We start from the raw sequence: 26,855 nt of genomic DNA on the forward strand, positions 1-26,855 counted from the left end.
GAAATCCTTGCGTCTTTGCCGGCTGACTGACAGAGCCCCTCTCTGCATGCGCACCTGGGCGGGGGCCCGCGTCTGCGTCCTGTCCTGCATGCGGGTGCTGTCGGCGGGCAGGGCGGTTCTCGCGCCCCCAAACGGGAGGCGGCACAGGTAACCCCTGTGACCCAAAGACAGCGGCACAGCCTTCCAGGAGTTGCATCCTTGCCCTTGGTCGAAAGGTCTTAAAAACCAGAAATTCCGTTCCCTGTGTATTCGCCCCGAATGACGCAGAAACAGCGTACGGGTTCACCCTCCTCGCGGGGCGCTACAGCAGTGGCCGGCAGACGGAGTCCGGCCCGCGCTCCCTCGAACTTCCCAGCCATTAGAGGCATCGGGGCTCCCTCTTCGGGGCACACAGAGCCAACGGCTCTCCTCCCTTCCTTCCAGGACACCTACATGTCCACCTCAAATACTCGCTTTGCTCTGGTCCTCCGTTCAATTCAATTCGGCCAGGGACTTGGAGCGGGGACCCACCCCAGGCCATCCCTGTGTCCCCTCCCCAGCCCTCCTCCCCCTGCCACACAAACTTCAATGCCTAGAAAATACTCAAGAAATGTTTGAGGGAGTAACATACTCCCTCAATTGACCTGCACAGTGGGATCACCTCGGGGAGATTTCTTAAAAATCCCAAATCCAGGCCACACCCCAGACAGATGAAATGAGAACTTGGGGGTGGACTCCAGGCAGGGGGTATCTGGACGCTCGCCACCGAGACCCAGAGCCACTGAGCTCCAGGCTGCGCCACCACACAGCTGTTCTCAAATAATGTCTCATTTTACACCTGTATAATGCTTTACAGTTTCTAAGGTGCAATGACCTTTCCAATGTTTAATGGAGATCTTATCTACCGGGGAAGAGTGATAGGTAGCAAATACCAAGAAGTTAGCTCTCTCTGTATGTGGCTGGGGAAGGGGGACTCAGGGAGTCAGGGACAGTGCTGAACTGAGCAAGTCACTTGATGGGATAGCAGCTGAAAGTGGCGGGGGCGGGGGGCGGGAGGAAGCGGCAGGAGACGGTGTGCACGTCGCAGGACCCTGCAGTGTCCCCGTGGGACTCAGGAAAGGAGTATCTGCCCAGCTGGAGAAGGGGGACAGCTTCCTGGGCTCTGGGGTGTGTGCGTGTGGGGGGCACCGTGGAGTGTGCCAGCTCACACGCATGTCCTGGTGTGCGGGCGCCAGAGTGTCCTGAGCGTGGCGGCCTGTGAAGGAGGCAAGGTAACCAGCCACGTGGGGGCCCTTCCTAGGGCCCAGTCAGGGGCCTGGGTGGGTGGCTGCGTAGCGCCCGGGCGTTGGCTGGAGCCCCCGCTGGCGCGTCCCGATGCTGACCTGGAAACCAGGCCGCCCCGGTGGAGCACGGCCAACCTCTGCAGCTTCCTCCTCGGCCGTTTCTGTTCCCGCTCCCTTCGCCCCGGGAAGACCCCGGCGTTTGCAGCCCTCGGCTGGCGCAGAGCCTTTGCGCCCCGCCCCCCGCAACTTCCTGTCCCTCCAGGACCAGCTCGGGCTCCCCAGTCCCGGGCTCCCTCGCCCCGCAGGGCCGGGACCCTCCTCCGCGAAGCTCCCGCAGCCAGGGGACAGCCTTCGGGAACAGCCAGGGCGCTTCCTCCCTGGCGGTCCCCGGTCCCTCGGTATCCGGGAGGTCCCCGGTGCGCCCTCTTCCCCTGAGCACGCAGCACCGGCCGGCCTAACCTCCAGCGGCCGCCAGCAGCCTCGAGTAGGGGAGCGCGTAAGTGAGCGGGGAAGCGCGTGAATGGAGCTTGGAGGGCAAGCGAGCACGGGCGTGGGTGGAGGAGCGAGTGCTGGGCCGGGGCGCGCGTAGACCAATAAGGAAGTGACGCGGCGCAGGCGAGGGCGTGCGCGTGGGATGAATGAGTGAGTCGGAGGGGGTGGTGATGGCCAAGCGAGGGCACGTGGCGAATGGGCGGTGAGCCGGCGGGGAGAAGCGGCGCACGCGGGGCGGCTGGAGCGCGCGCCCGTCTGGCCTGGGCCACGTGGCCGGGGCGGGGCCGAAGTGCCCAAACGTGGGCGCGGCGAGGAGATGTGGGCGGGGCCCGGCCGGCAAGGGCCAAACCGAGCGTGAGGGGCCTGGTGAGGCGGGGAGTGGGCGTGGCGAGGCTGGGCCCAGGCGAGGAGGGCGGGAGCGGAGGAAGTCACGTGCAGCGCGCTCACATGACTGGCGGTGCGATGGACCCGCTGCCCGCGGTGGCAGTCCCCGCGGCAGTTGAGGCGGAAGCAGACGAGGAGGCGGATGCCCCAGCGGCAGGTAAGACGGTCGGGCGGGGTGACGGCGCCCCGGGCCCGCGCTCCCGGGGGCCCCGCGGTCCTCGGCTCACTCCTGCGCCGGGCGCCCGCGCCCCGCTGGGCGCCCTCTGCCGCTCCCAGGGGCGCGCGCGGCTCCGGGCGCTCAGGCTGCCGCCTCGGGTCCTGGGACCCGGGCACCTGTCCGGGTTTGCACTTGGCCGCGCGCTCCTGCCCCCGTCTGCCCGGGGCGGCCCTGACCCCTGCGGGTGGCGGGCCCGCCCGCCGCCCGCTTCCCGCGCGGCCGCGTGCGCACCGCGCCCGGACCTCCGGGGCCTCGGATAGGTAACCTGGCCGCTCAGGACTTGCGTGTTTTCTGTAAATGGTCGCATTTGTCTATAAAGGCGTGCAGGAGGCTTGGGTTTTCTAGTGGGGCCCCTGTTGAAATGTAACCCCCTGTATCCCTCGAACTGCAGAATGACACGTAGGTGGAATGTGGTGGGACTCTCTTTTTGGCGGGGGCACGAAGTTGGGGAACTGTGCCTGCGGGTCCGGCGAGGTTCACCCCGAGGAGGCCACGCTTACAGTGAGCTCTTGCGGGGCTCTTAGTTTATTCGGTAAGGAGTGGCGTTGAAACTGCCTGGGTGTGTGTGTTGGGGGGGGGGCATTGTATTGAATTGGCCTAATTGCTAGGAAGACCCCGGATGAGTCTCAGTCTGGATGGCAGTCTGCCCTCCCACCGCCCTGATGGGTCGTCAGTTTTTTCCTTTTCTCTCGGAGCTGAGTAAGGGGAAGCATGTGACAGCTCTCACCCTTGGTTGGAACATTGTGTTCAAGAAGTCGCACGTTGGAGCCCAGCGTGGGCCAGTCGGCCCCACCTACACCAGGGCCCTCCGCTGGACCCCTCGGCTGTGTCACGCTTGGAAATGGGGGGCGGTGATTCCGTAGGAACACTCTTTGCTCTCGGCCGTAAAGCAGTTCAGAGTTCTGGGTGTGGTGGTGGCTCAGGGGTCCCTTCTGTGCGGCGTAGGGGCTGTGCTGGGTGTTTCCTAGAGGACCCGCTCACTGCCAGCTTCGTGTCAGGTGAGGACACCCTCACCCAGACTCACTTCCAGGGACTTCCCGGGACTTCCCAGGCAGGAGACCGTCCTTGGCCCCGCGGTGATGCTGTCAGGTGCGCTCGAGGCCCAGGCAGTGGAGCGTGTCTCAGTCTCCAGAGCGCTGGGCTACGGCTGGGAGAGTCTCGCCGTGGGGCCCCGGGCGCCGGTGGACACAGCGTGTCATCTCGTTCCGTGCAGTGAGGCAGGCAGGCAGGCGCCGGAGTGGGCAGGCCCTCTGTGCACCAGGAGGCGACTGGTGTGCCCAAAGAGGGCACGGTTAAGGGGTGTGTCGCAGTGGCGGTTGGGTTGGGTGGGCTGGAGTCTGAAAACCTCAGCCTTTGAGAGTGAGTTTTGTCCGAGGACGTGTGTGCATCTCTCTCTTCGGCACAGGTCGATTTTAAGGGATTGTGCACGGCTGGCGCCCACCCTTGGTATTAATTGTGGGGACTGTAAGGTCTCAACCTGGAGGGCCTGTGGGACTGTCGGGAAAAATTACTGTGTTCCCTGTGGTTTTCGGCACTTGCTGTATTCCTGGGCTTTGAAGTGCAAGCTGTGGGTGGCACTTCCCTTCCTAAGGACTTAGCTTTTCATTACGCGGTTCAGGGACAAACACCGTTTCTTTGAAAGGAAGCACATTCTAGGCGAAGCCGAAGTCCCACCCCGGCTGCAGTCGCCCCCTCTTGCTTCATCAGAGGAGACTGTCGTTCTCAGCTTGGGATGGGTCCTTTCAGTTCTGTTTTTATGCTTTGTGTGCACCCAGAAAACACAGCCTCCTTGTCCACACTGCCGGTTTTCCCGGGGTCGTCTACTGGTCTCCTCCCGCTGCAGTGACAAGTCAGCCCACATCTGGTGGCTTGAACACCGCCAGGGTATCCGTACCGGGTTCTGCTGGTTGTAGGGGAAAATGGGTTTTCCTGGGCTCATGCCCAGGCGAGGCCAGGGCCGCGTTCCTTCTGGAGGCCTGGGGAGGGGTCTGTTTCCTGGCCTCTGCCGCCCGTGGCCGACGGCGCCCTGTCCCCGGCAGCCCCGGGCCCCCTCTTTCTCGTGCTTTCGTCTCGGGCTGTCCCTCTCGTTCGTCCCCTGTCCTGCATGGAAGGGCTCCTGGGGCCGCGGGCCCCCCTGCGAGTCCACGCCCCTCGCCCCAGGTGGAGGCGAGGCTGCCGCTCCCGTCCCCTTTGCCATGTGACCAGCCAGATGCGCTGGTCCTGGGGGTCCGCGGTGCCGACCGCCGGGACGCGGACGCGCCGAGAACGGACTTGCTGGGCCGCAGGTCTTGCGCACACGCGGTTCGGCGGGCGCTGATGCCCCTCTGGGGCAGCGGTGGCCAGTTTATGCGTGCGACAGCGACGTGGCGAAGACGCCCTTCCCCGTGAGCTCATGAACCCCAAACACCATTTTTCACTCGTTCCTTATTTTAACTTTTTTTTGCAATACCATTTTCTAAACTCCCTTCGGACTTAGAAAAATGAAGAAAGCGTTTCATTTTTGTTTTGGTTGGTGCCTCCTTGACTTTAAGTTCATCGCGGTTTAGCTTCTTGGAACAATTTTACTTTGGATGACCACTCTGAACTGACTGGCTCTGTTTTTTGCCCATTCTCTTACGGGGTTGTCTTTTTTCTTGTTGGCTTATAGCAGTTCTTTTTGTATTTTGGACTAAACCCTTTGTGGATTTTATATTTAAGTTATAAGTATGAAAATAGCTGATTGGCCAGAACATTCCATCCCTGGATTGTGCGGGATGAGTGGTTATTTCGGAGCCTCTCTGAGGTCGCGAACTCAGTGACAGGGGCTTGGAATGGCATAGGAAGCACGTGACGTGTGCCGCCAGGTCCGGCCCGGTTTGTCCGGACGGCAGCACACGCAGATGAAAGCGCACGGACCCGCCGGCGGCCCCTCGCCCTGCCCTCCGCAGCCCGGGCCGCCGGCGCCGGGTTCCGGTAACGGGAGAGCCGGCCTGACTTCTGTCAGAGCAGCTCATTCCGCGGCATTCCAGTCATTCCATCCGGCCGGGGAGCGCTGAGCGGCCCGAGCTGTCTCTGCAAAACCTGCAAAACCTCGGAGGCCTCCTGGTCGGCTGTGGGGTCCGGCCTGGACTCTACGTAACCCTCGTCTCGCGGTGGCTGGCCTGGGGGATGGACGTGTCCTCTGCGTCCCAGCACCCCTTGCCTGCCTCTAGCCTGTGCTCGTGAGTCAATGCGCTGAGCTGTCACTGAAGACAGGGGTGTCGCACTGAGATGGGCTCAGGCCTCCGGGCTCCCTTCGCATCCAGGCCCGCCCCCCGCCCCCCACGCCGGCTGCTGTCGGCAGCTCCTGGGCACCGGGTCCGGCCCCGGGGGTGGCGCCAGCTCTGGGAAAGGGCTCACGTGCCCGAACAGAACCGCGTGTTTGTCCTAGTTCTAAGGATGGCATTACAGTGTAGGTGGTTACCTGAGTGGTGTTTAGGCTTGTGTTTTTCGTCTTTACACTCTGCGTTTCTGTCACACACACGGTTTGCAAAGTGAAGTGTGGTTTTTCCGGAGAAAGAAAGAGGAACTAACTGAAGTGCTATTATGTAGAGCGCATTTTGGCAGAATTTGTGGTCAGCAAGAAAGGGATGTGTTCCGGGCGGGGAATTCTGTTGGGTGTCAGTTTCTCCATCCAGAGGAAAGTGCTGCACAGGAGGGACGTGTGCGCCCTGTGCGGGCCAGGGTGACGGGGTGGCCGGGGTGGGACCTGCGGTGTCCCTCAGGAGCCGGCCTGCGCCGACGTCCTCGGGGCGCAGGCGGGACGGGCCGTAGGCGCTGATCGCCTGGCCCTGGGAGGAACCCCGTGCGAGTGCCTTCGGCCTTTTTGAGTTTTCTGCAGTCGCTAAGCCGCCCTCACCAGACTTAAGGGGTTAGCCTTCTTGGGGAAAATGTCAGGATTAAGGTGCCACCATATCTTTCACAGAGGAGAACGTTGGGGGCAAGATCGACATCCTGAGGCACTAGGGGCCTGGCCAGCCACGCAGCCTGGCCCGCAGATGTGAGCACAGGGGACCTGGCCTTACAGCGGCTTCGCAGGAAGCGCGGATTCCCTTCGTCTGTGCTCTCCAGCCGGAGGGGCGTCCGAGTGGTGTCCCCGGGCCTCTACGTCCCCGAGTGCAGAGCCCTGCAGTCCGCGAGCGGGGGCCCCACGTCTGCTGTCTGCCTGAATGTGCTTGGTGCTGGCACATCCAGCCGTGTCGGGCCCCGGCACCAGCAGGCGGGAGGGCCCCGGGGAGGCCCACCTGCCTCTTGGAGCACCTCTTCGTCCGGGCGGTCGGCCGGGGCGGAGAGCCGGGGGCTCCGGCTCGGCACAGTCGGTCACCATGCAGCTGTTGGCCTCCCAGCTCTGGAGGCCGTCCGGTCCCATCAGGAGGGGGTCTGCTTCCTAGAGCAGGCCCCCCTGCCGGTGTCACCCATGGGGCGGAGTGGCGCTGCCCTACAGCTCTTGGCCCTGAGGGCGGCTCGCACTGCGGGCCTGCCGGCCTTCCTGGGTAGCCGGAGGGGCGAGGGTCCGGGGGAGTCTCTGCGGAAGTTTCCTGGAGAAGGGTGTCTCGTGGCGTGGACTCGCTTTCCCCAAGGCAGACTGTGCCGAGCAGCCCCCTGGGTGGCAGAGGTGTCCGTGGAGGACCAGCTCTGCGGGGGACCTGGTAGCTGGGCTGATGACCAGGACTTGCCGCGCACCGGCTGTGAGCCAGATGCTGTGTTAGTCCGCGGGCGCCGTGGAAGCGCTCCTCACAGCGAGCGGGCTTGTCAGGGAGGCAGTTGCTTCCCCCTGCTTTGCAGGTGGGGGTGTGGGGGCGCGCCGCGGTCCCATCCCTCACCCAGGACCTTGCAGCTTGCAAATGGGGGAGCAGGGGTCTCACCGGGGAGTCCTCTGCGGTTGGGATGTGGCCGCATTGCCTCTTCGCTGCTGCAGCCGCCTGGGCGGCACCCTGTCCCTGCCTCTGGAGCCTCCCCCGAGGATCCGCCCGCCCTCCTCTCCCAGTCAGAGCCGCCCTCCCAGGGGTGGTTCTCGCTGTGAGAGGTGCCTGTCACCCTTGTCACAAACACCACCGGAGCCGGAGCAGGCCGAGGCGTCCCGGTTCTTTTCAGAAAGGGAGTGAGCGCACTTGAACGACGGTGGGACGCGCGACTGGCGTGGCCTTGGGGCAGGTGCGCTGACGTCTGCAGCAAACGCTCAGTTCAGTCTGGCCGCGGTGGGCGCACTGAGCCTGTGTCCAGGTGAGGCCGGCGCTGAAAACCCCCCACCTGCATCGGGTCTCTGGGGCGTGACGCGCAGGCTGCGCTCCCTGCCCAGAGGGCGACGTTCAGGTGACAGATCTGGAGACGGGACGTGTGGAGAGCGCGGTGGCAGAGTCGGTGAGACGAGACGCAGTGGCGGGAGGCCCGCCCGCGCCCTCTGATGGCGTTTGCGCGCTCCCGTCCCCGAGGCGTCCCTTCCTCCGGTCGGCGAGCTGCATTCCTGGGTGCGGGTGCGGGTGCGGCAGGCGGCCGGCAGGCAGGACCCCGGGCGCACCGGCAGCTCCTTCCGCAGGTTGGAGAGTCGGTTGTGCCCCCAGGGCTGTGCCGTCGGGCTCGTGCTGGGCACTGCGCGCCAGCCCAGGGTGAGGGTTTAAAATAGAACAGATTAAACTTAGAGGCGAGTTTTTTTTCCCCTTGAACTATGACCTCCGACGTGGTCCGTTATTCCAAGGTTCCCCAAAAGAGCTCAGGTGGCATTGCTCTTGCACCCGGGGGGAAGTCGTTGGGCCTCCCAGGTGACAAAACTGAGGGACCCAGGAGCCTTTTTTGGGGAATAGGCTCAGTTGAACGGGCCCCTTCAGAGCAGGGCTGGGACCACTCATCCATGAGAAGGCAGCGGTCCAGTGGTCTTGGGCTCCGATTTGAGTCAGGAAATCACCTGACAGGTGGCAGTTTGGGGCATTGACTTCAGTGTTCTACATCTTAAGGAAACAAATCGATGATTTTTTTTCTCCTCTGTGGTCTGGTCCTTTGTCTCTCCCTTGGAAAGGAATAGCCACTCACAGGTTGAAAACGCTGTGTGTGTGTGAGTGGGTGGTCACACGTGTCCCTGAGGTCCCAGGACGGTCGAGCCGCCCCCGTGACGACCAGGGGCCTCCAGCAGGTGGTCAGTGCCTGAGGGAGCAGAGGCCGTCCCCACGCCCTGGATGCAGTGCTGGTGGCAGCTGTCCCCGGCCCGGCCCGCAGTGCCGGCGCGCTGGGCTTGGACCTGCGAGTTTAGCGCCTGGCCTGCCGGTTCTTGAAAAAGGCCGGGTGCCAGGTGCTGTGCTGGACACGCTCATGTCTTTATTTTTTAAATTTTTGCAACCGAGGAGTAACATGGTTGGTCTTCCCCCATTTTAGAGATGGGAAAGCCGAGGACAGGGAGGTGGCTGCTTGCTCGGCGTTAGAGGAGTCAGGGATTTGTGGGGGGCGCCTCTGGCCCAGCCGGGGGTGTGCGTGCCTCTGCTCCGGGCCCCCTCGGGGTGTTGAATGAGGACGCACTAGTCAGGGAGGGAACACAGGACTTGGTGTCATTGGGCAGCTCGTGACCTTGGGAGGCCACGCTGCCAGCCAGGCCTCCAGTTTCCACGTCTGTGAGACAGGGTCACGGTGCCTGCTGAGCGGGTTTGGGCTGGAGAGACGTCACGTATGACGGCATTCAGGAAGGTCCAGACGCCAGGAAGTCCCGTGGTTGCGGTCCTTGCCTCAGCAGCGTTTGGCGCCGGGTGTGTGGTTCTGCGTGAGCCCGGGGGAGGGCAGTGGACTCCGACTGGGGCCCAGAAACCCTTCCCGGACCACACGGTGTGGGAGTTGAGCCACGGAGGCCGGGAGATTCCGGGCAGAAATTCCCAGCTAACGCACCAGAGGGCGTGGAGGGGCCTTAAGAGATCGCTTATTTATACTTTGCCTCGAAGTAAAAACACTGAAACCATGTGGGGAGGTGGAAAAGTGTCCTGCTGTGTCGGCTGCTTCTCCAGAATTTCAGAATCGGTTCGGCCTTAAATCTCCGGGGGAAACGGCCCGGCTGCGCCGTGTCAGAACGGCCGTGGCGGCGGCGGGAAGGTGCGGCTGTCCCTCGCTGGGGCTTGGCTCCCATCCCCGGCCGGGCCTCTGTGAGGTCTGTGGGGTCGACGCCCCCCTCCAGAGGCCCGCCACGCCTTGAGGACCGTGCGTGGCCTTGCTCGCGTGGACAGGTCCCTGGCGGCCGGTGCACAGACGTCGCTGAGCCTGTGCCGGCGCTGCTCCGGTCGCTGGGATGCCACGGCGAACAAAGCCAAGAGGCCTGCAGTCGGCGCTCACGTCCTTGTGGGGGACACGGACAGCGCTCGGTAGACACGCGAGCCCGTGATGGGCCAGGGCGCTGCGGCGGGCAGGGGCGGGCCACGGCGGTCCCTCGGGGAGCGTCACGGCGAGTGTCGGGGAACGCGTGCCCCCGAAGGACATCGGTGGCGAGGCCCCAGGGCCAGCAGGTGCGTGCTGAGCCCAGGGCGGCCAGGAAGCCAGCGCGGCTGAAGCCGGGGCGGGGGCGCGTTTGCGGCCGAGGACTCGAGGAAGACTTGGGTTCTGGACCTCAGCCAGGCAGCTAAAGTTTGTTTTCTCTCTTTTTTGCTGTCACGAGGGTGCATCTCATAGACGGCCGCAGGGCCGCGGGGACTGTGCGGGGCGGGTGTCGGAGGGAAGTGTTGTCAGGCCCCGGCAGCCGCGTGGAGATGTCAGAGCCCTTTGGGGAAGTGTCTGTTAGGGACAGATGTGGGATTCTCTAGGGATTGAATCCAGGGGTTGGGAAAAAATAGCGAAATAGTTGGCGAGTGGGCTGTTTCTCAGGCTATGTGTAGAGATAGCTCATCAGCGAATGGCTGCATGATTTTCGGTTCCGTACCTAAGATGTTGCGCAATCCCTACAGCTTAGTCTTAATAACGCCTCGGGAGCAGGAACACTGGCTCTGATGGGAAGGGAAAGTCACGGCGAAGGGGGCAGAGGGCAGCCGTGTGCAAGAGGCGGGGCTGCCGTGGTGGCGGGGGCTCTGGCCGGCGCCCAAGGCCCCGGAGCTCATGCTGATGGGAGTGTGAGTCGCCCCATCCCTTTGGAAAACCGGAGAGGCTCCTCCTGCGCCGAACAGCGTGACATCCTGGGAGCCGGCGGGTCCCTCTCAGGCGCGTTCCCGCCAGCGGTGCGCATTGCTGTCCAGGGCCGCCCGAGTGTGAGGGAGCCTGGGGCCGCATGGGGCCCGCAGTCCCCACTCTTGTGCGCGACCGCCCAGGGCACGGCGGCGGGAGGGGCCAGAAACAGGGCCTCGCGGTCCGAAGCCACTCACGGGACAGCGCAACAGGCAACACAAAGCAAGACAAAAACCAGAGCAGACCCCCGCAGTGTCAGAAGGCAGCGCCCCTGATGGGCGGGAGGGACCTCAAAGGGATCTGGGGGGCTCGTGCGGCGGCCTTTCTCGGGGGCGCAGGCGCCTGTGTGTGATTCATTCAGTGGACTGTTCCGATGCCTACGCTGTTCTGTACGCTCTGTTTTAATGTGAAAAAGTTAATGGGAAAAAGAACAATGTACATTTCTTACACATAATGAGAGCACTTGTGTGCACTTTTGGACATGCGTGGAGAAGGTGCCAAGCCTTGCCTGGCGGTGCTGCTGGTCAGCTTTGGGGCACCCGTGACTTTGGGGACTTTGGAACATAAAGCCATGGGTTTGCTACAGTTTGCTTAAGGTGGTGTTTAGAAACAGTGTGGCCAGTGTGGGCTTGGGCGACCTCTCAGGTGGATACGTGTTTCCCACTTGTCTTTTCCTGCACCTTTGGAACGTTTACCATCAAAACAAATATAACTGTTCATACGTGTATTAGAAGAAAGGCCCACTGGAAGCAAATAGCGTTCACAGTGATTGCTTGAGTGGCCAGGAACTTAGGAGGGTTTTGCTTCTACCAGGAAAATTGATGAGAAGTGCGGTCACACAGAAACACGCTGGATATTGATCACCTGCTATCAGTCACCCTGTTCCTGTGGGGAGCAAGACGAACGTGGATGTATACCGATTGCAGGTCAGGCTGGTGTTCCTCCTCCTCTCAAAGTATCGGGCTGTTCCAGAAAGTAAGTTAGTTGACAGAAACGGAAGCTGCAAGGTTAATGAAATTGAGCCATGAGAACTTGCTCTTCCCTTGCGCCTGGAGTTAGGGGTCATGGAAGAACTGGCGGTGGCGGCCGGAGGCACTCAGGGCGGCTCCGGTGGCCCTGACCACGGGGCTGCTGCGTCCTCGTTCCTGAGGCCACGGCCTCGATACGGACGAGGACACGTGTGCTTTCACCTCCGGAGAACAGCGAGATAACAGGGTAACGTGGAAACATTCTTAATCAAAGGGGGAAACGCTTTGGCCCGGGAGGGACGTCGCTCCCGCCGCCCGCTGAGGACAGCTGCCGCCCCGGTCCGTGCGGCTCCGGTGGGGAGCTGCGCCGCCGGTGAACAAACAGGCAGGGCGGCAGCATTTAGCGGCGCCCGACTCTTCTTGGATTTGGGGCCTTGGTTCCTTCTGCCCCCTCGCCTTGCGACTCTGGTTCTCAAACCACGGCCCCTGGACCAGCAGCCTCACCTGGGAACTTGTTAGAAATTCAGGTTCTCAGACCCGACTGCAGACTCTGAGGGTAGGGCCCGATGGTCTGTGCTTTTAAAATGAATGAATAAGTACACATAACAAAAGTACGAACTAGGTGACACGTATGGGTACGTAACAAAACGTTAGCTGTTTTCAGGTGTGCGGTTCACTGGCGTTCGGCACATGTACCACGTTGAACAGCCATCGTCGCCATCCTTTTCCAGGACGCGCTCATCGCCCCAAACGGACCTCCACCCCGTCCCCATCCCCCGGCTGCGACGCCTGCCGTCCGCCTCCCGTCCCCCTGAGTCCCGCTTCTCTCCGTCCTCGTAAGGGGGACCCTCTGCGAGCGTGCGTGTCCCTTCCAGCCTGCCTTCGCCCACACGGCAGCCCGTGCCAGGCCGTTCTTCCTTCTGGAGGTGAATCCTATTGCAGCGTCCGGGTGGGGCCCCGTAGGTTGGGTTGTTTTTCCGGGACCACGTGGGTTGCTCCCGTGTTCCCGCTGTCGTGTCTCATGCTGCTGTGAACGTGGGCGCGTGGGCGCCTGCCCGAGCCTCTGCTTCCACGAGGTCGGGTCTTCCCGGAGGTGGGGCGGCCGGGTCAGCGGCCCCTGAGCACCTGCCGCTCCCACGGCCGCTGCTCACGCGGCCCGGCTCCCGCCCGCCCTCGCCGCTCGCGCTCTGCCCCCGTCGTAACCAGCCCGTTGCGGCAGCCCGGCCGGGCGCCTCCGCTGCCCCCTCGCACGGGCCCTTGTCACCCCTCCGTGCTGCCCCTGCGGTCGAGATGGCGGGCGCGGTAGGCTGTGCGCTGGTCGGGCGCTGGGTGTGGGGTCAGCGGGCCATTGGAGGTCTGCGCGGGCGATAGGGCCGTCCTCCCTGCTGCCGGTGGCACCGAGGGACCCCTCATCGTACTGCGGGGGGCTCCATGCCAGCAGGAGACCCTGGGGAGCGCTGGGCCTGCAGGAGTGAGGGGGACCCTGGGGCTCAGTGCCACCCCTCCACTTGGGGTGTGGCCGCCTGGGAGGGGCTGGCCCGTGCCCGCCGGGCTGAGGGCCCTGCCGGCGACCTCTGCCAGCGCCGCCTGTGCAGGGTGCGGCCGGCTGGGACGGAGCGGGGCACGCAGGACGGCCGGGCTCCCTGGGCAAACCAGGGTGGCTCCGGCCCCTCGGACCCTGGCGAGCCAGGGCCCCAGGCGTCACGGCTGCTGGCACCCGGGGCTGGCGGGTCAGCTGCCCGGGGCGCTGACAGTAGCGTGACCGGGATGGAGGCACATGTGCGTGTCCGAGGGCTCGTCGCTGGGTGCTGGTGGGTCTCCGACGGGGTCGAGCAGCCCTGAGCTGGGAGGGCCGCCCTCCGAAGGCCTGCGAGCGAGACCGCGCGGTGACGGCGGGCCCGGGGCCGGCAACCTCGGCGCCCGTCGTACTGGCCGTAGCTCGGAGGAGGGGGGCGCTCGCCGGGCCACACAGCTAGGGCGTGAGAGGCTGTGTTGCAGCCCACGCTGTGCCAGGCCAGGCCCCGCCCCCGGTCCCCGTCTTCCCTGCCTCGTGGGCCCTCGCCCCGGCGCTGCTCGGGAAGTGGCTTACGCGGGTGCATTTGCCAGGAGCGGCAGAGCCCCGTCCTTGAACTTCGCGTGGCCTCCAGGAAGCCAGGCGCCTCCTGCAGGTGTGGCCCTGGGACAGCAGAGGAGCTGCAGGAAAGGCCCCTGTTCCTGGACTCTGTTTTTGGGAAAATGACGGCGGTCCTTCTTTAGTAAACGACACTTGGAATCATAACTGTAGGTGCGTTTTCGGCTGTTACGGTATTGGGGGTGCGCGTGCGCCCCCCGCCCCTTACACAGTCACGCCCTGTGGCCACACGCACTCATGCAGACGCGGGCGCACCGACACACACGTGCTGGAGAGCTGCGTGCGCGCGCTCCCCTGCCGCCCGCTGACCAGGCCCCCGGGCAGAAGCGGAGAGGGGAGAGGGAGAGGGAAAGTGCTGGCGGAAGGCCCTGTCCCCGCCGCCCCGGGCCTCTGTGCCGCTGCCCGCGGCCACAGCGCCCTCGCTCCCTGGCGCCCGCGGGGTTCTGCGAGCCAGGGAAAGCAGTCCAGGAACAGGGGCCCTATCTGGCGACGCCACTGCCGTGCGAGGGCCGCACCTGCAGGAGGCGCCAGGCTCCCCGAGGGGGCCCACCAAGGTCAAGGACAGGGCTCCGCCGCTCCTGGCAGGCAGACACCCTCGTAAGGCAGGGGGCTCCCCAGCACACCGCGAGGCCTCGGTCAGTTTCCTTTCTTGAGCGTTCAGGTCAGCGAGGGGCGGCTGCCCGTTTGGTCCTGAGATGCTGACTCAGGTCCCCGATGGGGGCAGCCCTGTCACTCGCTCTGCAGGGTCACCAGGCTGTCGCAGGAAGAAATCCGTCGTGGCAGGCGATGCGGCCGCGTTGGGGGGTGTTAAGGGAGGAAAGGCCCCGCACTGGGCTGCACTTACTGGAATGAGACTCCCCCCCGTGGGACACTGTCACCTAATTTTTTATCCGAAGGAACTTTGTTCTCTTCAGCGCTCTCTGTACTGGACGCCAGCTGACCTTTCGGCTCGGTTTTCCTGTTTGTGTGCTGCTCAGGCATCACGTCTCTGAACTGCCCGCTGCCGGCGAGGGCCGCGCGCTGACTTCCTGTCTGCAAGGAAGCGCGGATTCTGGGGCGCAATTCTTTGTTTTGCAGGACCGGGCCCCGAGGCCTGCGTGAGCGTGCGGGGGCCTCACCAATGCTCATGGCCGCTGTCACATGTGCAAGCGGCACATGTTGCAGAAATGGGGACATGACTATGCGGCAGTTTCTTTTGTTTAACCGCTTGTCTCCGCTCTGGAGAAGGGGACTCCTTTTTGGGGCCAACTTGTCAATAAATCGCTTGCCTTTTCTCCTGCACGTTGGAAACGAGATTGGACTGGCCCTGGCCCAGAAGCGCGGGTGTGTTCGCTGGCGCGTGAGCACATGGGCCCGGGAAGAGGGCCTGGCTCTGAGCGTGGGCCTTGCATGCGAAGGAGTGGGTGTGTCCTGGGTGGGCGTGGGCTGAGTCCCGTGCTGAACTGGCCGGCAGTGCAGGGGGCCGGGTGCCGGCGGTGCCCCTCCTTCCGAGGGACGGGTCCTACCCCACGCCACCTTCTCTCCCGCAGACTTGCCGACGCCGCAGGCCTGTGAGGGGAGGGACCTGGACCCCGGTCGGATGCAGATGCCGCAGGGGAACCCACTGCTGCTGCCACACACCCTGCAGGAGCTGCTGGCCCGGGACACCGTGCAGGTGGAGCTCATCCCCGAGAAGAAGGGCCTCTTCCTCAAGCATGTGGAGTACGAGGTGTCCAGCCAGGTAGGCTGTGTGCGGCGGGAGCCCACATGGGTGGCTGGGAGGGAGGGCCCAGGGGTGGGCGCAGGGGGACCCTGCTGGCCGGGTCTCAGGGGCTCCGCCCGCCCTTGCTCTCCCTGCACCCCCTGGGAGCTCATTCGGGCAGGGCCCTGAGTAGTGGTGCACACCCCTGACTCGTTTTTTCCTTTGTGTGCGTGTTTTCTTTTTTAGGGTTTTATTTATTTTTAGAGTTGGGGACAGAGAGAGAGAGGAACATTCATGTGTGGTTGCCTCTTGCGACCCCCAACTGGGGACCTGGCCTGCAACCCAGGCCTGTGCCCTGACCGGGAATTGAGCTGGCGACCCCTTGGTTCGCAGGCTGGCGCGCAATCCACGGAGCCACACCAGCCGGGGCATATTTGATATTTTTTATAGGCTTTCTAGTTGGGCAGTTTTAGGTCACGGCAAAATTAAGCAGGAGGTACAGAGGTGTCCTGTGCCCCGGCCCTGTGTGCACAGCCGCTGCCTCTGTCCACACCCCGCCGGACACGCCGCTGTTGCCCAGGCTGCCATCCACGAGGGGTCGCTCCGGGCGCTCCCCAGCTGTGGGTCTGGACGGGCGCGCCGTGGCGTGCGCCCACCGCAGCACCGTCGTGTCCCCGAGCGGCGTCGCTGCCCTCGCAGTCCCCGGGCACCCCCCTGCTCACCCGTCTCCTCCCGAGACCCCAGCCCTGGGCAGCCCCGGGTCTGCTCCTGCCCCCGTGGCGTCGCGTTCCCCCGAGCGCCCCAGGCTTCGCTCGCAGGGTGCGCAGCCCTCGCAGGCAGGCGTCGCCCGCTCAGTGATGTTGGCGGGAGTCGGGGGCGTGTTGGGGTGTAGACGGCACTGCTCACGGATGTTGCCGGTGCAGGCGCCCACCTCCGATGCAGGCCGGGTCGTCCCGTTGGCGAGGACGCAAGCCTCGTGCGGCCGCTGGCTTCCCTGGCGACGGGCCCGCAGGCCCCCGGGACCCCCAGGGCGCGCGCCCTCGGTCCCCACATTGCGCGGTCGGCCTGACGTGGGACACGGGGCCTGCCTGGGGAGGCGCAGCGCCGCCGTGCCCACGGCGCTGACGGTGCCCGCGGAGGGCGTGCCCCGATCGAGGTGGGGAACGCGGCCCGCCTCTTCGCGCCCACCTCGGGCGTCCGACGCTCCCGCGGGCCGTGCCTTCGTCCGGAGACCCCGAACAACGCAGGCGGAGTGGAGCTGGGGCTGTGCCGCCTTCCGCGTGCTCACTGAGCGGTGTCCACGGAGCTCTCCTTTGGGCAGCGGCTGCAGCGGAAGACGGGGAGCCGGCAGCAGTGCTCCCGGCTCTGTGGGGCTGTGGCGCCGGCGCCCCTGAGTGCGGAACCCTTTGCCTCGCAGCGCTTCAAGTCCTCCGTGTACAGACGGTACAACGACTTCGTGGTCTTCCACGAGCTGCTGCTCCAGAAGTTCCCGTACCGCATGGTGCCTGCCCTGCCGCCCAAGAGGATGCTGGGAGGTACCGCTGGGCCAGCTTTGGGGGGCTGGGGAGTGGGGGACCCCCAGGGCGCTGAGATCCACTCTGCTCCTGGCCTTCTTCGCCAGTGGTGCTGGGTCCTCAGTGGCCCCGGGTCACAGCTCGGGGATGTGATGCCACCGGGTGCCCTCCGTCTCCATGGGCCCGGGCTTGGTGGCTGACCGGTGGGCAGAGAGTGGACCCCAGCGCTCCTCCCTGGGCGGGGGCTGCGCGTCCTGCCTGCTCTCGCAGAGCTGGGGACCTTGGCCCCGACGCCCTGCAGCGCCAGGCGGGTCCGGAGGGAGCGCGGCCTTCTCACCTCATCCGTGTCTCTGAGGAAACAAACGCGCTGCCCCTTCCCTGGTGCGCCCGCCGTTACCTGGGCCACGTGGGGTCCCCGACGCCAGCCCTTCTGGACAGGCCGTTTCTCCAGGGCTGCCGGGCGCCGGATGCGGTGCCGCCCACAGTCCCCTCCCGGGGACCCACACAGTCTTTCTCAAGCTTGACACACACAGCCTGGCGAGAGGGCCAGCGCCCCAGGCTGACCAGCTGGTGGTCTGCCATTTCCCAGCAGTTCCAAAGTAACAGTGTGCTCCAGTGGCGAAACAGCTTGAGATTTAATACGGTTTTCCCGTCTTCAGCATTCTGAAGCCTCAAAGCTGTACGTCAGGGCTTGTCCTTCTCCTGGTCCCCGAGGAGTGCCGTCTAGATAACGTTTCTTGCTGCCCCACGCGAGCCCGCGTAACAAGCCAGCCCGTGAGGCCGGCGGGGGAGGACGCTCAGGGCAGGTGGGCCCAGGGGTTTGGGGGAGATGAAGGCTTCCGGACCCCACGCCTCGGGAATGGCGGGCACTTGCCCGGCCGTGCAGGTCGGCGTCTGCAACGGCCTGGCCTTCTGTGCAAGGGTTCCTGCTGGTCACGAGGGGCGTTTTTCAGTAACTTTAGTATTTTAAGTACTGTCTCTGTCCCGGCTGGTGCGCTCAGTGGACTGAGCACCGGCCTGCAAGTGGAAGGGGCGCTGCTTCCTTTCCCAGTCAGGGCTCACGCTTGGGATGTGCGAGAGGCGACCACACGTTGATGCTGCCCTCCCTGTCTTTCTCCCTCCCCGCCCCTCTTTCTCTAAGTGAATTAATAAAACCTTAAAAAAAAACACTTTGTGGTCAGACTTAAATGCTTTTCACGTACATATCCACTTTTTTTCCTTGGAGTGACAATATTTAGCCCAAGGGAACTCTATTAATTGGTTCCACTCTAGGGCGAGTTGTCCATGAGGCGAATGGGAAAACCGGGTTCAATCAGCGCGTGCGTCGCCAAGCCTTTCCTTACGGGGGTCCCAGGGGGTGACTGCAGCGCGAGTGCCCCTCGGCCATCCAGACCGGGTGTGGGGGCCCTGGGCTCAGCCCCCCAGCTCTGGGCGCAGCACCCACTGCGCCAGGCTGGCCGCGTGTGGCCGCGGGCCCCTCCCTGGACGCTCCGCGCGTCCGCGGTGGAGGCGCCTGGCCCTAGGGTGCAGCGTTGCCCGGGTGGTGACTGCGGGTTCTGTTTCCAGCGGACAGGGAGTTCATCGAAGCCCGGAGGAGGGCGCTGAAGCGCTTCATCAACCTGGTGGCCCGGCACCCCCCCTTCTCGGAGGACGTGGTCCTCAAGCTGTTCCTGTCCTTCAGCGGCCCCGTGAGTACATCAGAGACGCTGGCCCCGGCCCCTGTGCCCTGCTCTCCGGCCCCCGCTCCTCCCCCGTTTGGCTGCCTGAGGGGTCGGGTTCACAGGGGCCGCGCTGCACGAGACCGTGCTCTCCCCAGAGCGCCGGTCAGCTGCGACGCTGGGCGGCCCCTCGGCCCGGGCTCCGTGGGGTTTGGTGTGTCCGCGTGGAGGTGGGGCCTCAGCGCAGCCGTGTGGGGGCTCTGTGGTTCGGAGCGTTTGCGGACGTGCCGGGGACCCCAGCTGGGAATGACCGTGTCCTTTAAAAGAAAGGTCACATTTGATGAAGGCCCTGGAAACACCAGCCGAGTCCCCCAGCGGGTCCACGGTGGCCCCGTGTGCGGGGAGCAATTGTGGCGCGTGCCACGTGGCGCCTGGCGGCGGCTCCTTTCCCCAGACGGCTGCCCGAGTGGAGACTGCCGTTGGGAAGCTGAGGCAGAGCCGTGGCCGTGGCCTGGCCCAGGGGCAGGCAGCTCTTCCGAGGGGACCCGCTCGTCATGAGCGTGGGGTGGCGGTGGCTCAAGCAAGGACGCTTTGCTGGTGGGGTGGACGAGGGCCTGACCCTCCCATACGGGGCCTCCTGGTACAGGGGCCGGGGAAGAGGCTTGGCCCCGTCCCTGCTGCAGGACGGCCCGGGGCTGGGGGCCGAGGCAGGGACGGTGGAGCCTGGCTTCCTTCTCTGCTCACTCCCTCGAGGCGGAAGCGGGTCTGACCCTAGAAAAGGCTGGGCTGTTCCACTGTGACCCCCCAGGCGACCCGTGGGTGCTGCCAGTACATGGGCCTGTGCCAGACGCCGGTGCGTGCTCGTCCTTGAGCTGGGAGGGTGTGGCTTTTGTTCCCTGGTGGGGACATGCCCCAGAACAGGGAACTTCCTTGCCAGAGGGGAATGTGGAGGGACAGGGAGCTCTCAGCGGCTGAGGACAGAGGGGGGCGGGGAGGGTGCAGCTGGGCACTGAGCCAGGCGGCCCTGGTCTGGGGGCGTCGGCCTCCACTGGCTCCTGCCTTCACACAGATGGGGTGTCCCCGGGACCCTCGACCCCATTTTCTCTCTTGGTAAAATGAGAGAATTGGGACGGATCTTCCGGGCATCTCTGGAACGCTGAGTTGCTTGACCATCCGCGCTCTGGGTTAGGGTCCCTGCGTGGGGCCTTCTGCGGCGTGGCCAGGGGCCAGGCAGGGACCTGCGAGCTGCCCTCTGCCCACCGGCCCCGCGGGGCGCTGGGGGCCTGGTCCTGCGGTCGTGCGGGTTGTTCCCAGGCAGGAAGGGAGCTCAGCCTCCGCCTCTGCTCCGTGTGGTCCTGACAGGACGAGTTAATCTGCCGCTGCCGGACACCGTCCCGGGTCTGTAGGTGGAGCCCCCTGTTCCTGGGGGAGGGGGTCCCGCTCCCCGAGTGGGGTCTTCAGTGCTGCCACTGGGGAGCCGGCCTCCCATCTGTGGACGACCCCGTGAAGCCTCAGAGCAGCGGGGAGAAGCGAACCAGAGACAGCGAGGGGCCGACGGCTTGTCACGTGCCAGTGCTTGTGGGGTCGTGGGGCGGGCGCCCGCCGTGCCTGACCCCGGGGCACCGCTCCCCGCCCCTCCCCGCAGGACGTGCAGGGCCGGCTGAAGGAGGCGGCGCAGTGCGCAGGGGACGAGTTCCTGAACTGCAGGCTGGCTCCTCGGGCCAAGGTACAGTGGGCGCGGGGCGGGGCGCGTGCTCGTTGACCCGGGGTGGCGGCCGGTGTCACAGTGCAGGGGAGGGGGAGGTGGGAGGCAGGCAGGTCAGACAGGCTGCCACCTGCCGAGGCTGCGGGCTCCTGCGCCGAATGACGCCAGGGTCCCCAAGGCTCCTTGCTGCCTGCTGAGGTTGTGGCAGCTCGGGGGCCACACGCTCGCTCCCCAGCCTCTCGGGTTTTGGGGGCCTGACCGCCCTCCTGGCGCATTTTAAATTCAGTCACATGTTTTCCTTGGGAGGATGAAGGCCATTGCTGAGTAGCTTTTTTTTGTTCCTTTTTAAGCTGCTGCTCCGTACGAAAACACCGACATTTTTACTTTGTTTTATTCCCTCAGCATTTTGTTTTTTAAGCGTGATGTAGTCAGTATGAATTAACATTCTTCAGGGAAGGAGCGGGGGGCTGCCGAGGCGCCCCTGGTCGATCCCTGTCATCCAAGTGGCAGGTCACTGGGGGAGCTCTGTGTCAGCACCTCCAGTCCGGTCTCAGTGGACACTGGAGTCGCTGCCTCAGGGGACCCTTCGGCTGTCGGTGCTGTGTGTGCGGCGACGTTGCCGCTGCTCTGAGACCTGAAGTGGGCCCGGGGGTCCCGGGCTGGTCCCACGTCGCCACGGGACCAGGCTGGGGATTCTGGGCGCCTGCGCAGGTCCCGTCGGACAGACCACTGCGCCTCCCGCGGCTCACCCTGTCTGAGAGGCGCCGCACCCCGTGACCCCCAGCAACCCTTCCCCGCCCGCAGGACTTCCTCCCGGCGGACATCCAGGCCCAGTTTGCCGTTAGCCGGGAGCTGATCCGGAACATCTACAACAGCTTCTACAAGCTTCGCGACCGGGCCGAGCGCATCGCGTCCAGGGCCATCGACAACGCCGCAGACCTGCTCACGTTCGGGAGGGAGCTGAGGCAGGTGGCCCCGCTGGGCTCCCGGGGGCGTGAGGTGGGCGGGGCCTCAGGCTTGGGGGCTGGGCTGGCAGCAGCAGGTGCGTTTGCCAGTAATAACCCCGTTCTGACCTGTTCCATTGCAAGTGTTGGGGGAGGCAGGTGGGAGAGCATGTGTGGAAGAAAACAGGCGGAGTCGGGCAGGGAGAAGAGGGTCTCTACCCTCGGACGCTCCCAGCTTCTCGTGGGTCATTTTGCCAGTTGTCAGGGTTCGACTTAGTCATGACCTCGGCAAGGACGCGCGGGCTGTGGGTGCCCTGCCTGCCCTGGAGGAGAGGCGGGCCCACCTGGATTCGGCCCCCCGGCGGGCTCCGGAGCCGGCTGGCGCCCAGCGTCCAGATGGGCCCTGCACAGGGCGGCGCGTCCCGGGGGAGGAGCAGGCGCAGCGGGGCTGGGGCCAAGGGCCCTCCTGCCGTGGGCCCCTGGCTCCCTGGCAGCCGCTGGGAGGAGCGCAGGCCTCGGGCAGGAGGCCGCAGGCCGCAGGCGGCCCGGGCAGCGTGACGCTCGGGCCGAGGGAGGCATCCGGGGGACTAGCCGGCAGTCCCCGGGCCCTGAGCGTCGTGCCTCCGCTCTGTCTCCCCTCAGCGCTTTAGGGTCCGACACGACCCCGCTCCCCTCCTGGGCCTCTCTGCACAGCGGCACGTGGGGGTCCCTCAAGCAGGCGCTGAAGGGCCTGTCCGTGGAGTTCGCCGTGCTCGCCGACAAGGCCGCGCAGCAGGTGAGTGGCCGGCCGCCCGTCGCGCCTGCTTCGAGCATGGGCGTCGAGTGGGTGACGCTGTCCTCGGGTCGGGGCCACGCGCCCCGCCTCCACCGACCCGGTGGCTCCCCGTCTGCCACTTCTGCTCCCCGGAGGGTGGCGATGACAAACCAGCGGGGCTCTGGTCTCCGGAAACTTCTCTGAAAAAACAGTCTGCCCTTGACGATGTCACTTTGGGCTTCGCTTCTGGGCGGGCCAGCGCCCACCTTGCTGTCCTGGCCTGACGGCGTCCGGCTGCACGACGACTTGTCAGACCGGGGACCCCCGCCTCCCCGGTGAACCTCAGGGAGGGCTCCCGTTGCAGGCCGGCGCTGGAGCAGGGTCTGCAGGGCCTTGTGGTCGCTGGGGTTACCCTGGGGCCCTGCCCACTGTGAGGCCTGAAGGTTCGTCTGGCTGCTTCCTTGCTGGAAAACTGTTACATGATGTTTTGGTGAGAGTTTCTTGGGGAAGTGGTGTTTCGGCTGCTGGTAGGTGGTTTTAAACGAGTCGAAACAAGGAGATCAGGAAGCCTCGCGGCCTGCCTGACTGTGGGATCTGTGGCCTCCGGGGCAGGGCCTCAGAGGCGGCATTGCGTCGGGGGCTGTGCTGCTGTGGCCGGCCACGCTGCAGGTGGGCGCACGGTGCCCCACCGTGCTGGGAAGGGAACTCGGTCTCGCTGCTGGTGCGGGAAGTCCTCGGCCTTCTTTCTCTGTGGTCCCAGTGCCTGCCTGTTCCCCCTTGAAACTGAGCGGGGGGTGGGGGCCGTCTCCAGGTCTGGGCGGTGTCTGACAGCCTGAGGGAGGACCGAGGCAATGTGTGGAGCCAGCGGGTGAGCCCCGGGGGGCCTGGCCCGGACACAGCACTGCTCTGCGCTGGGACCTCGCTCGGCAGGCGGGCGCGGTCCCTGTGCTGCCGTCCTGCCTGCCGAGGCCAAGGCAGCTGGACTCGGTTGCGGAAGACGTTTTTGATTCAGCCTGTTGAACTGAGCTCAGCCTGTGACCTAGAGACGGGGAGCTATGCTGGTCGCAGGGACCTTGGCCCGGGGCCCCCACTGCACCTCGGCCCTGGTAGCCTGCAGGGTGGGGGCAGGCACCGTGAGTCCCCGAGGGCCGGGTGGAAACCCGAATGGGGTCATGGCTAAGGTCTTTCTCGCTCTGACTCGGACCCTGCTGCCACCTTGAGCCGGCTGCGGGGTCAGGCTGCTGGTGTGGAACGAGGTCGCGCCTGGACGTCCCTCCCGGCCCCGGGGTTCTCTGGTCTGAGCGCACGTGTGCTGCTCTGAGGTTCCGTGTCTGAAGAGGTGTCGCTTCCCCAGGACTCTCATTGCCTTGCTGTCACAGTCAAGTGAAGCGAATGGTTTTAACACGAACCGGGCCGGCCGATCGACCCTTCAGGACTTTCTGCTGGGGCCGCTCCCGTTCTGCCTCCTCCCTGGACGGGATGCGCACCCGAGGGTGGGCTTCCCGCACCCTGCTGTGGTGTGTCCTGGTTTGTTCCCCAAGAGCTGCCGGGAGACCTGGGCAGCGCTCTCCCAGCTGGACACGTGGGACTCATTGTGCTGTTCTTCGGTGGTGACAGGGCACGTGCTTTTGGTGAAGGCACAGGTGCTGGTGGTTTGGGGTCTTGTGCGGCACCGAACCAGAAACGGGACTTGTCAGCAGGGCACTTGATCAGGAGGGAGCCCCGAGTCCCCGGGGGAAGGGGGCCTCCGCCTGTGCCCTCTCCCGGTCAGGACACTGGGCGCCAGTGGCTGCTGGGGTTTTCCTGTAGCATCGCTGAGTAGGCTTGGCTGCAGTGACCTCGGGGCCCTCGGTGCTGGCAGAGCTGCGGGCGGCGGGGGTCGGCGCGCCTGGCTCTCCAGGCGCTGCGGGAAGCAGCGGCTTTGGAATGGGAAGATACGCGCAGTGTGAACGGCAAGCACACGTAGCAGGCGGCCTGCAAAGTGAGGCCCCTGTTTGCGTCAACCTCTGGGTTTGGTGGCTTCTCCGCCTACTGTCCCAGTGTCCCGGGCTGTTGTGTGGGAGGGGCTCTGGGCGGAGCCTGCCCCTGCCTGGGGGTGGCGGGCTGGCTGGGCTGTCTCCTGGTCTGGCTTGTGCTTGGCGTCGGGTAACGCAGCCCATTCTCCAGGGCAGGCAGGAGGAGAGTGACGTGGTGGAGAAGCTGAACCTCTTCTTGGACTTGCTCCAGTCCTACAGAGTGAGTCCTGGTTGCACCCTGCTCGGGGGTGAGCTCTGGAGAGAGCCCGGGGAAGGGGCCCTTCCATCTCGAGAGGCATGGGACAGGGGTCCGGGAGCCCCGCTTGGAGGGCAGAAGGGCCTGCGGTCTCCGATCAAAGGTCATGGCCCCTCGGTGGGGGTGGGGGTGGGGGTGGGGGTGGGGGTGGGGGTGGGGACTGACCTGGGCTGTGGCCCTGCAGGCATCACCAGTCTGAGGGCGGGGGCGGGGGTGTGTCTGAGTGTGTGCGTGCGTGTGCCACAGGGATGGGAGGTGGGTAGCACAGCTCTGTGCACACCCGAGGGGCTGGCTCCGTGCGGCGTGAGCGGGCCTCTCCAGGGGTGGAGGACCGGGACGCGGGGCCTCCGCCCGGGGGTGTGGGGCGGCTTCCTGCCTGTGGGGTGGCCTGGCGGAATGCCTCGCCTGTGCGCCCAGAGCCCTTTGTGCCGAGCTCTCGGAGAGCTGGCCCTGGTCTGTGGGAATGTCCAGAAAGCCTTTCTCCGCTGAGCGGGCTGCTGCCACATGGCCTCAGAAGCCCCAGCCCTGGCGGCCGTGTGGCTGCTGCTGCCCACGAGGCTTCCGAGGGGCATCTTACAGCCCCAGTGCTGCCTCAGCGCCTTCCTGCTCCTGGGGACTGGGGGTCCCTGGCTTTCTGCGAAGGGGGCGGCGTGCCCACGCGCCCTCCGGTCTGGAGCCCCTGCCTCCTGCTGGCAGGGGCTGCAGCGCCGCCCTCCTGTCCCCCCGCCAGGACCTGTGTGAGCGGCATGAGAAGGGCGTGCTGCACAAGCACCAGCGGGCCCTGCACAAGTACAGCCTGATGAAAAGGCAAATGAGCGCCGCTGCGCACGGCCGCGAGCCCGAGTCCGTGGAGCGGCTGGAGTCACGCATCATGGAGGTACGGGGGGCGGGGGCCTGCCTCCCTGCTGCGGCCTGACCTAGAGCTGCACTTGAGGCCACCCCGGCTGTTCCCTGGGCACTGCCGGTCCCGTGGCGGGGCCGCGGGGCAGTTCCCCGGGGCGGGGGGCGGGGGGCGGGGGGCGGGGGGCGAGTGTCACGGCCGTCCGTCCCCGGGCCGGGAGCAAGGCAGGCTCTTTGCGCTGCAGCAGGAGAACACCATTCAGACGATGGAGCTGCGGAACCACTTCTCCCTGTACTGCCTCCACCAGGAGACGCAGCTGGTGCACGCCTACCTGCCCCTCACCTCCCACATCCTCGGGGCCTTCGTCAACTCCCAGGTCCAAGGGCACAAGGAGGTGGGCTCTGGCGCCGCCTGCAGGCCTCCCTCAGGAAGCTAGTGGTCTGGGGCGCGCGCGCGGGCCCCTGACTGGCGTCCGACCTGCCCCCTGGTGCACAGCCAGGTGCCCCTCCTCAACATGAGGTCGTCGTCGGGCTCCCAGGGGGCTGGCCGGCTCCTATCTTCTGGAGGAACCCAGGGGTCAGGGACGGGCCAGAACCCCCAGAACCAAGAGAAGGGGCGGTGGGCGTGGGAGTGAGGAGAGGTGCTGAGCTGGGCGCCTCCCTGCAGAGCCTGCTGGGAGAACCGCCCTTGCCCTGAGGGTGGAGGTTGGGACGACACCTGCCCATCCGGGTCACCTAGAGCTATCAGTCCGAGCTCCTGCCACCGTCCCCAGCAGCGACCTGCACATCCGCGGCCTTCGTGCGGCCGGGACTGGAGCCCATGGGAGCCAACCCCTGTGCAGCCTTACGTTGGCCGACCACAGCTCCTGCTCCCGGCGGGCTCCGTCCTGGGCTCCTCCTAGGCTTCTCCTGGGCCCTGGTTAGCCCTGGGGTGCAGGCGCCGCCTCAGCAGGTGCGCCTGCTGGTGGCCACCCCCAGCTGGGGTGGTGGGGTCTCGGGCTTGGAATTCCAGAAACCTGATGCTGAGCCCGGCCCTGCGGCTGTTGGCTGTTTGGAGCTCTGGGGCCTTGGCCAGCCAGTGACGTCTGTGGCCGGTTTTCCTGTCTGAAAAAGGGTGTAAAACCCAGCAGCCCGGGAAGGCAGGGGGAGCTGAGCTGCAGGCAGCCCCGGTCTGTGGCTCGCCGGCCCTGTCACCTGGGGAGCACGGAGCCCCGGGCGGGCAGCATGCTGGAGAGCGGGGCGCGGTGCTCTGCCCGGAGCCCGTGAGCAGCGTGTGTGCTCGGAGCCACAGTTCACCGAGGGCACCGGTGACAGGCCGCGGGCGGAGGCCTGCCAGTCAGAGGCTGGGTGGGGTCAGTCGTCTGACCCCAGGCGGCTGTGACTGTCGGTGGACAGCCGAGCGTGACGCTCGTGGAGCTGTTAGAGTGCAGGGAGTGGCACAGCGTTCCCCAGGCTTCTGTGTCCTGCAGGCTCGTGCCGCCTGGGTCCTGCGTGCAGGGGCCAAAGGGACCAGCCGCCCGTCACCGCTGGCTTTGCACCCGCTCTTACTGTGGGCTCTGTGTGTGGAGGACTGGGCCACGATGCAGGGAGTGGGCAGGGCCGCGTGGGGCAGGGGGCACGCGGCCGGTGGTGGCGTGGCTGGGGCGGGCCGCCTCCGAGTGCGGCGTGACAGCTGTGCGTGGGGGTGGCGCCCGCCCGCCTGACCCGTCCCCCCCTCCCCGCAGATGAGCAAGGTGTGGAACGACCTGAAGCCCAAGCTGCACTGCCTCTTCACGGGACCCAACAGCACCCTGACCCCGCCGAGGTCCCCGAGGGATGGCCTGTCTCCTCACTAGCGCCCAGCGGACCCGGTCCCCACTAAAACCTCTTTCCAAATGGCGTGTCCCTGTCTA

At 65.5% G+C, this 26,855-nt stretch overlaps 1 protein-coding gene across 1 annotated transcript; it reads left to right on the forward strand.

Annotated features, from left to right (window-relative positions):
• The first annotated feature begins 2,201 nt into the window (after nucleotides 1-2,201).
• SNX8 (sorting nexin 8) lies at nucleotides 2,202-26,855 on the forward strand. Its single transcript, XM_054565296.1, has 11 exons — nucleotides 2,202-2,295; nucleotides 15,126-15,316; nucleotides 16,695-16,812; nucleotides 18,358-18,479; nucleotides 20,095-20,175; nucleotides 20,959-21,119; nucleotides 21,741-21,873; nucleotides 24,019-24,087; nucleotides 24,854-25,000; nucleotides 25,209-25,358; nucleotides 26,688-26,855. The coding sequence occupies exons 1-11, from the start codon at nucleotides 2,202-2,204 to the stop codon at nucleotides 26,796-26,798; spliced, it is 1,377 nt and encodes a 458-aa protein (XP_054421271.1). The 3' UTR covers nucleotides 26,799-26,855.

The sequence above is a fragment of the Pteronotus mesoamericanus genome, unplaced genomic scaffold (genome assembly GCF_021234165.1).
Source record: "Pteronotus mesoamericanus isolate MK-2021 breed Mesoamerican mustached bat unplaced genomic scaffold, CSHL_Meso_final contig_1, whole genome shotgun sequence".
Taxonomy (NCBI): domain Eukaryota; kingdom Metazoa; phylum Chordata; class Mammalia; order Chiroptera; family Mormoopidae; genus Pteronotus; species Pteronotus mesoamericanus.

Excerpts from the sequence above, each read along its gene's own strand:
- SNX8 (XM_054565296.1), top strand. The coding sequence starts at position 2,202 with ATGACTGGCGGTGCGATGGACCCGCTGCCCGCGGTGGCAGTCCCCGCG. Across the intron at positions 15,317-16,694 it reads AGTACGAGGTGTCCAGCCAG|CGCTTCAAGTCCTCCGTGTA; the intron begins GTAGGCTGTGTG and ends TTTGCCTCGCAG. Across the intron at positions 21,874-24,018 it reads CCGACAAGGCCGCGCAGCAG|GGCAGGCAGGAGGAGAGTGA; the intron begins GTGAGTGGCCGG and ends CCCATTCTCCAG.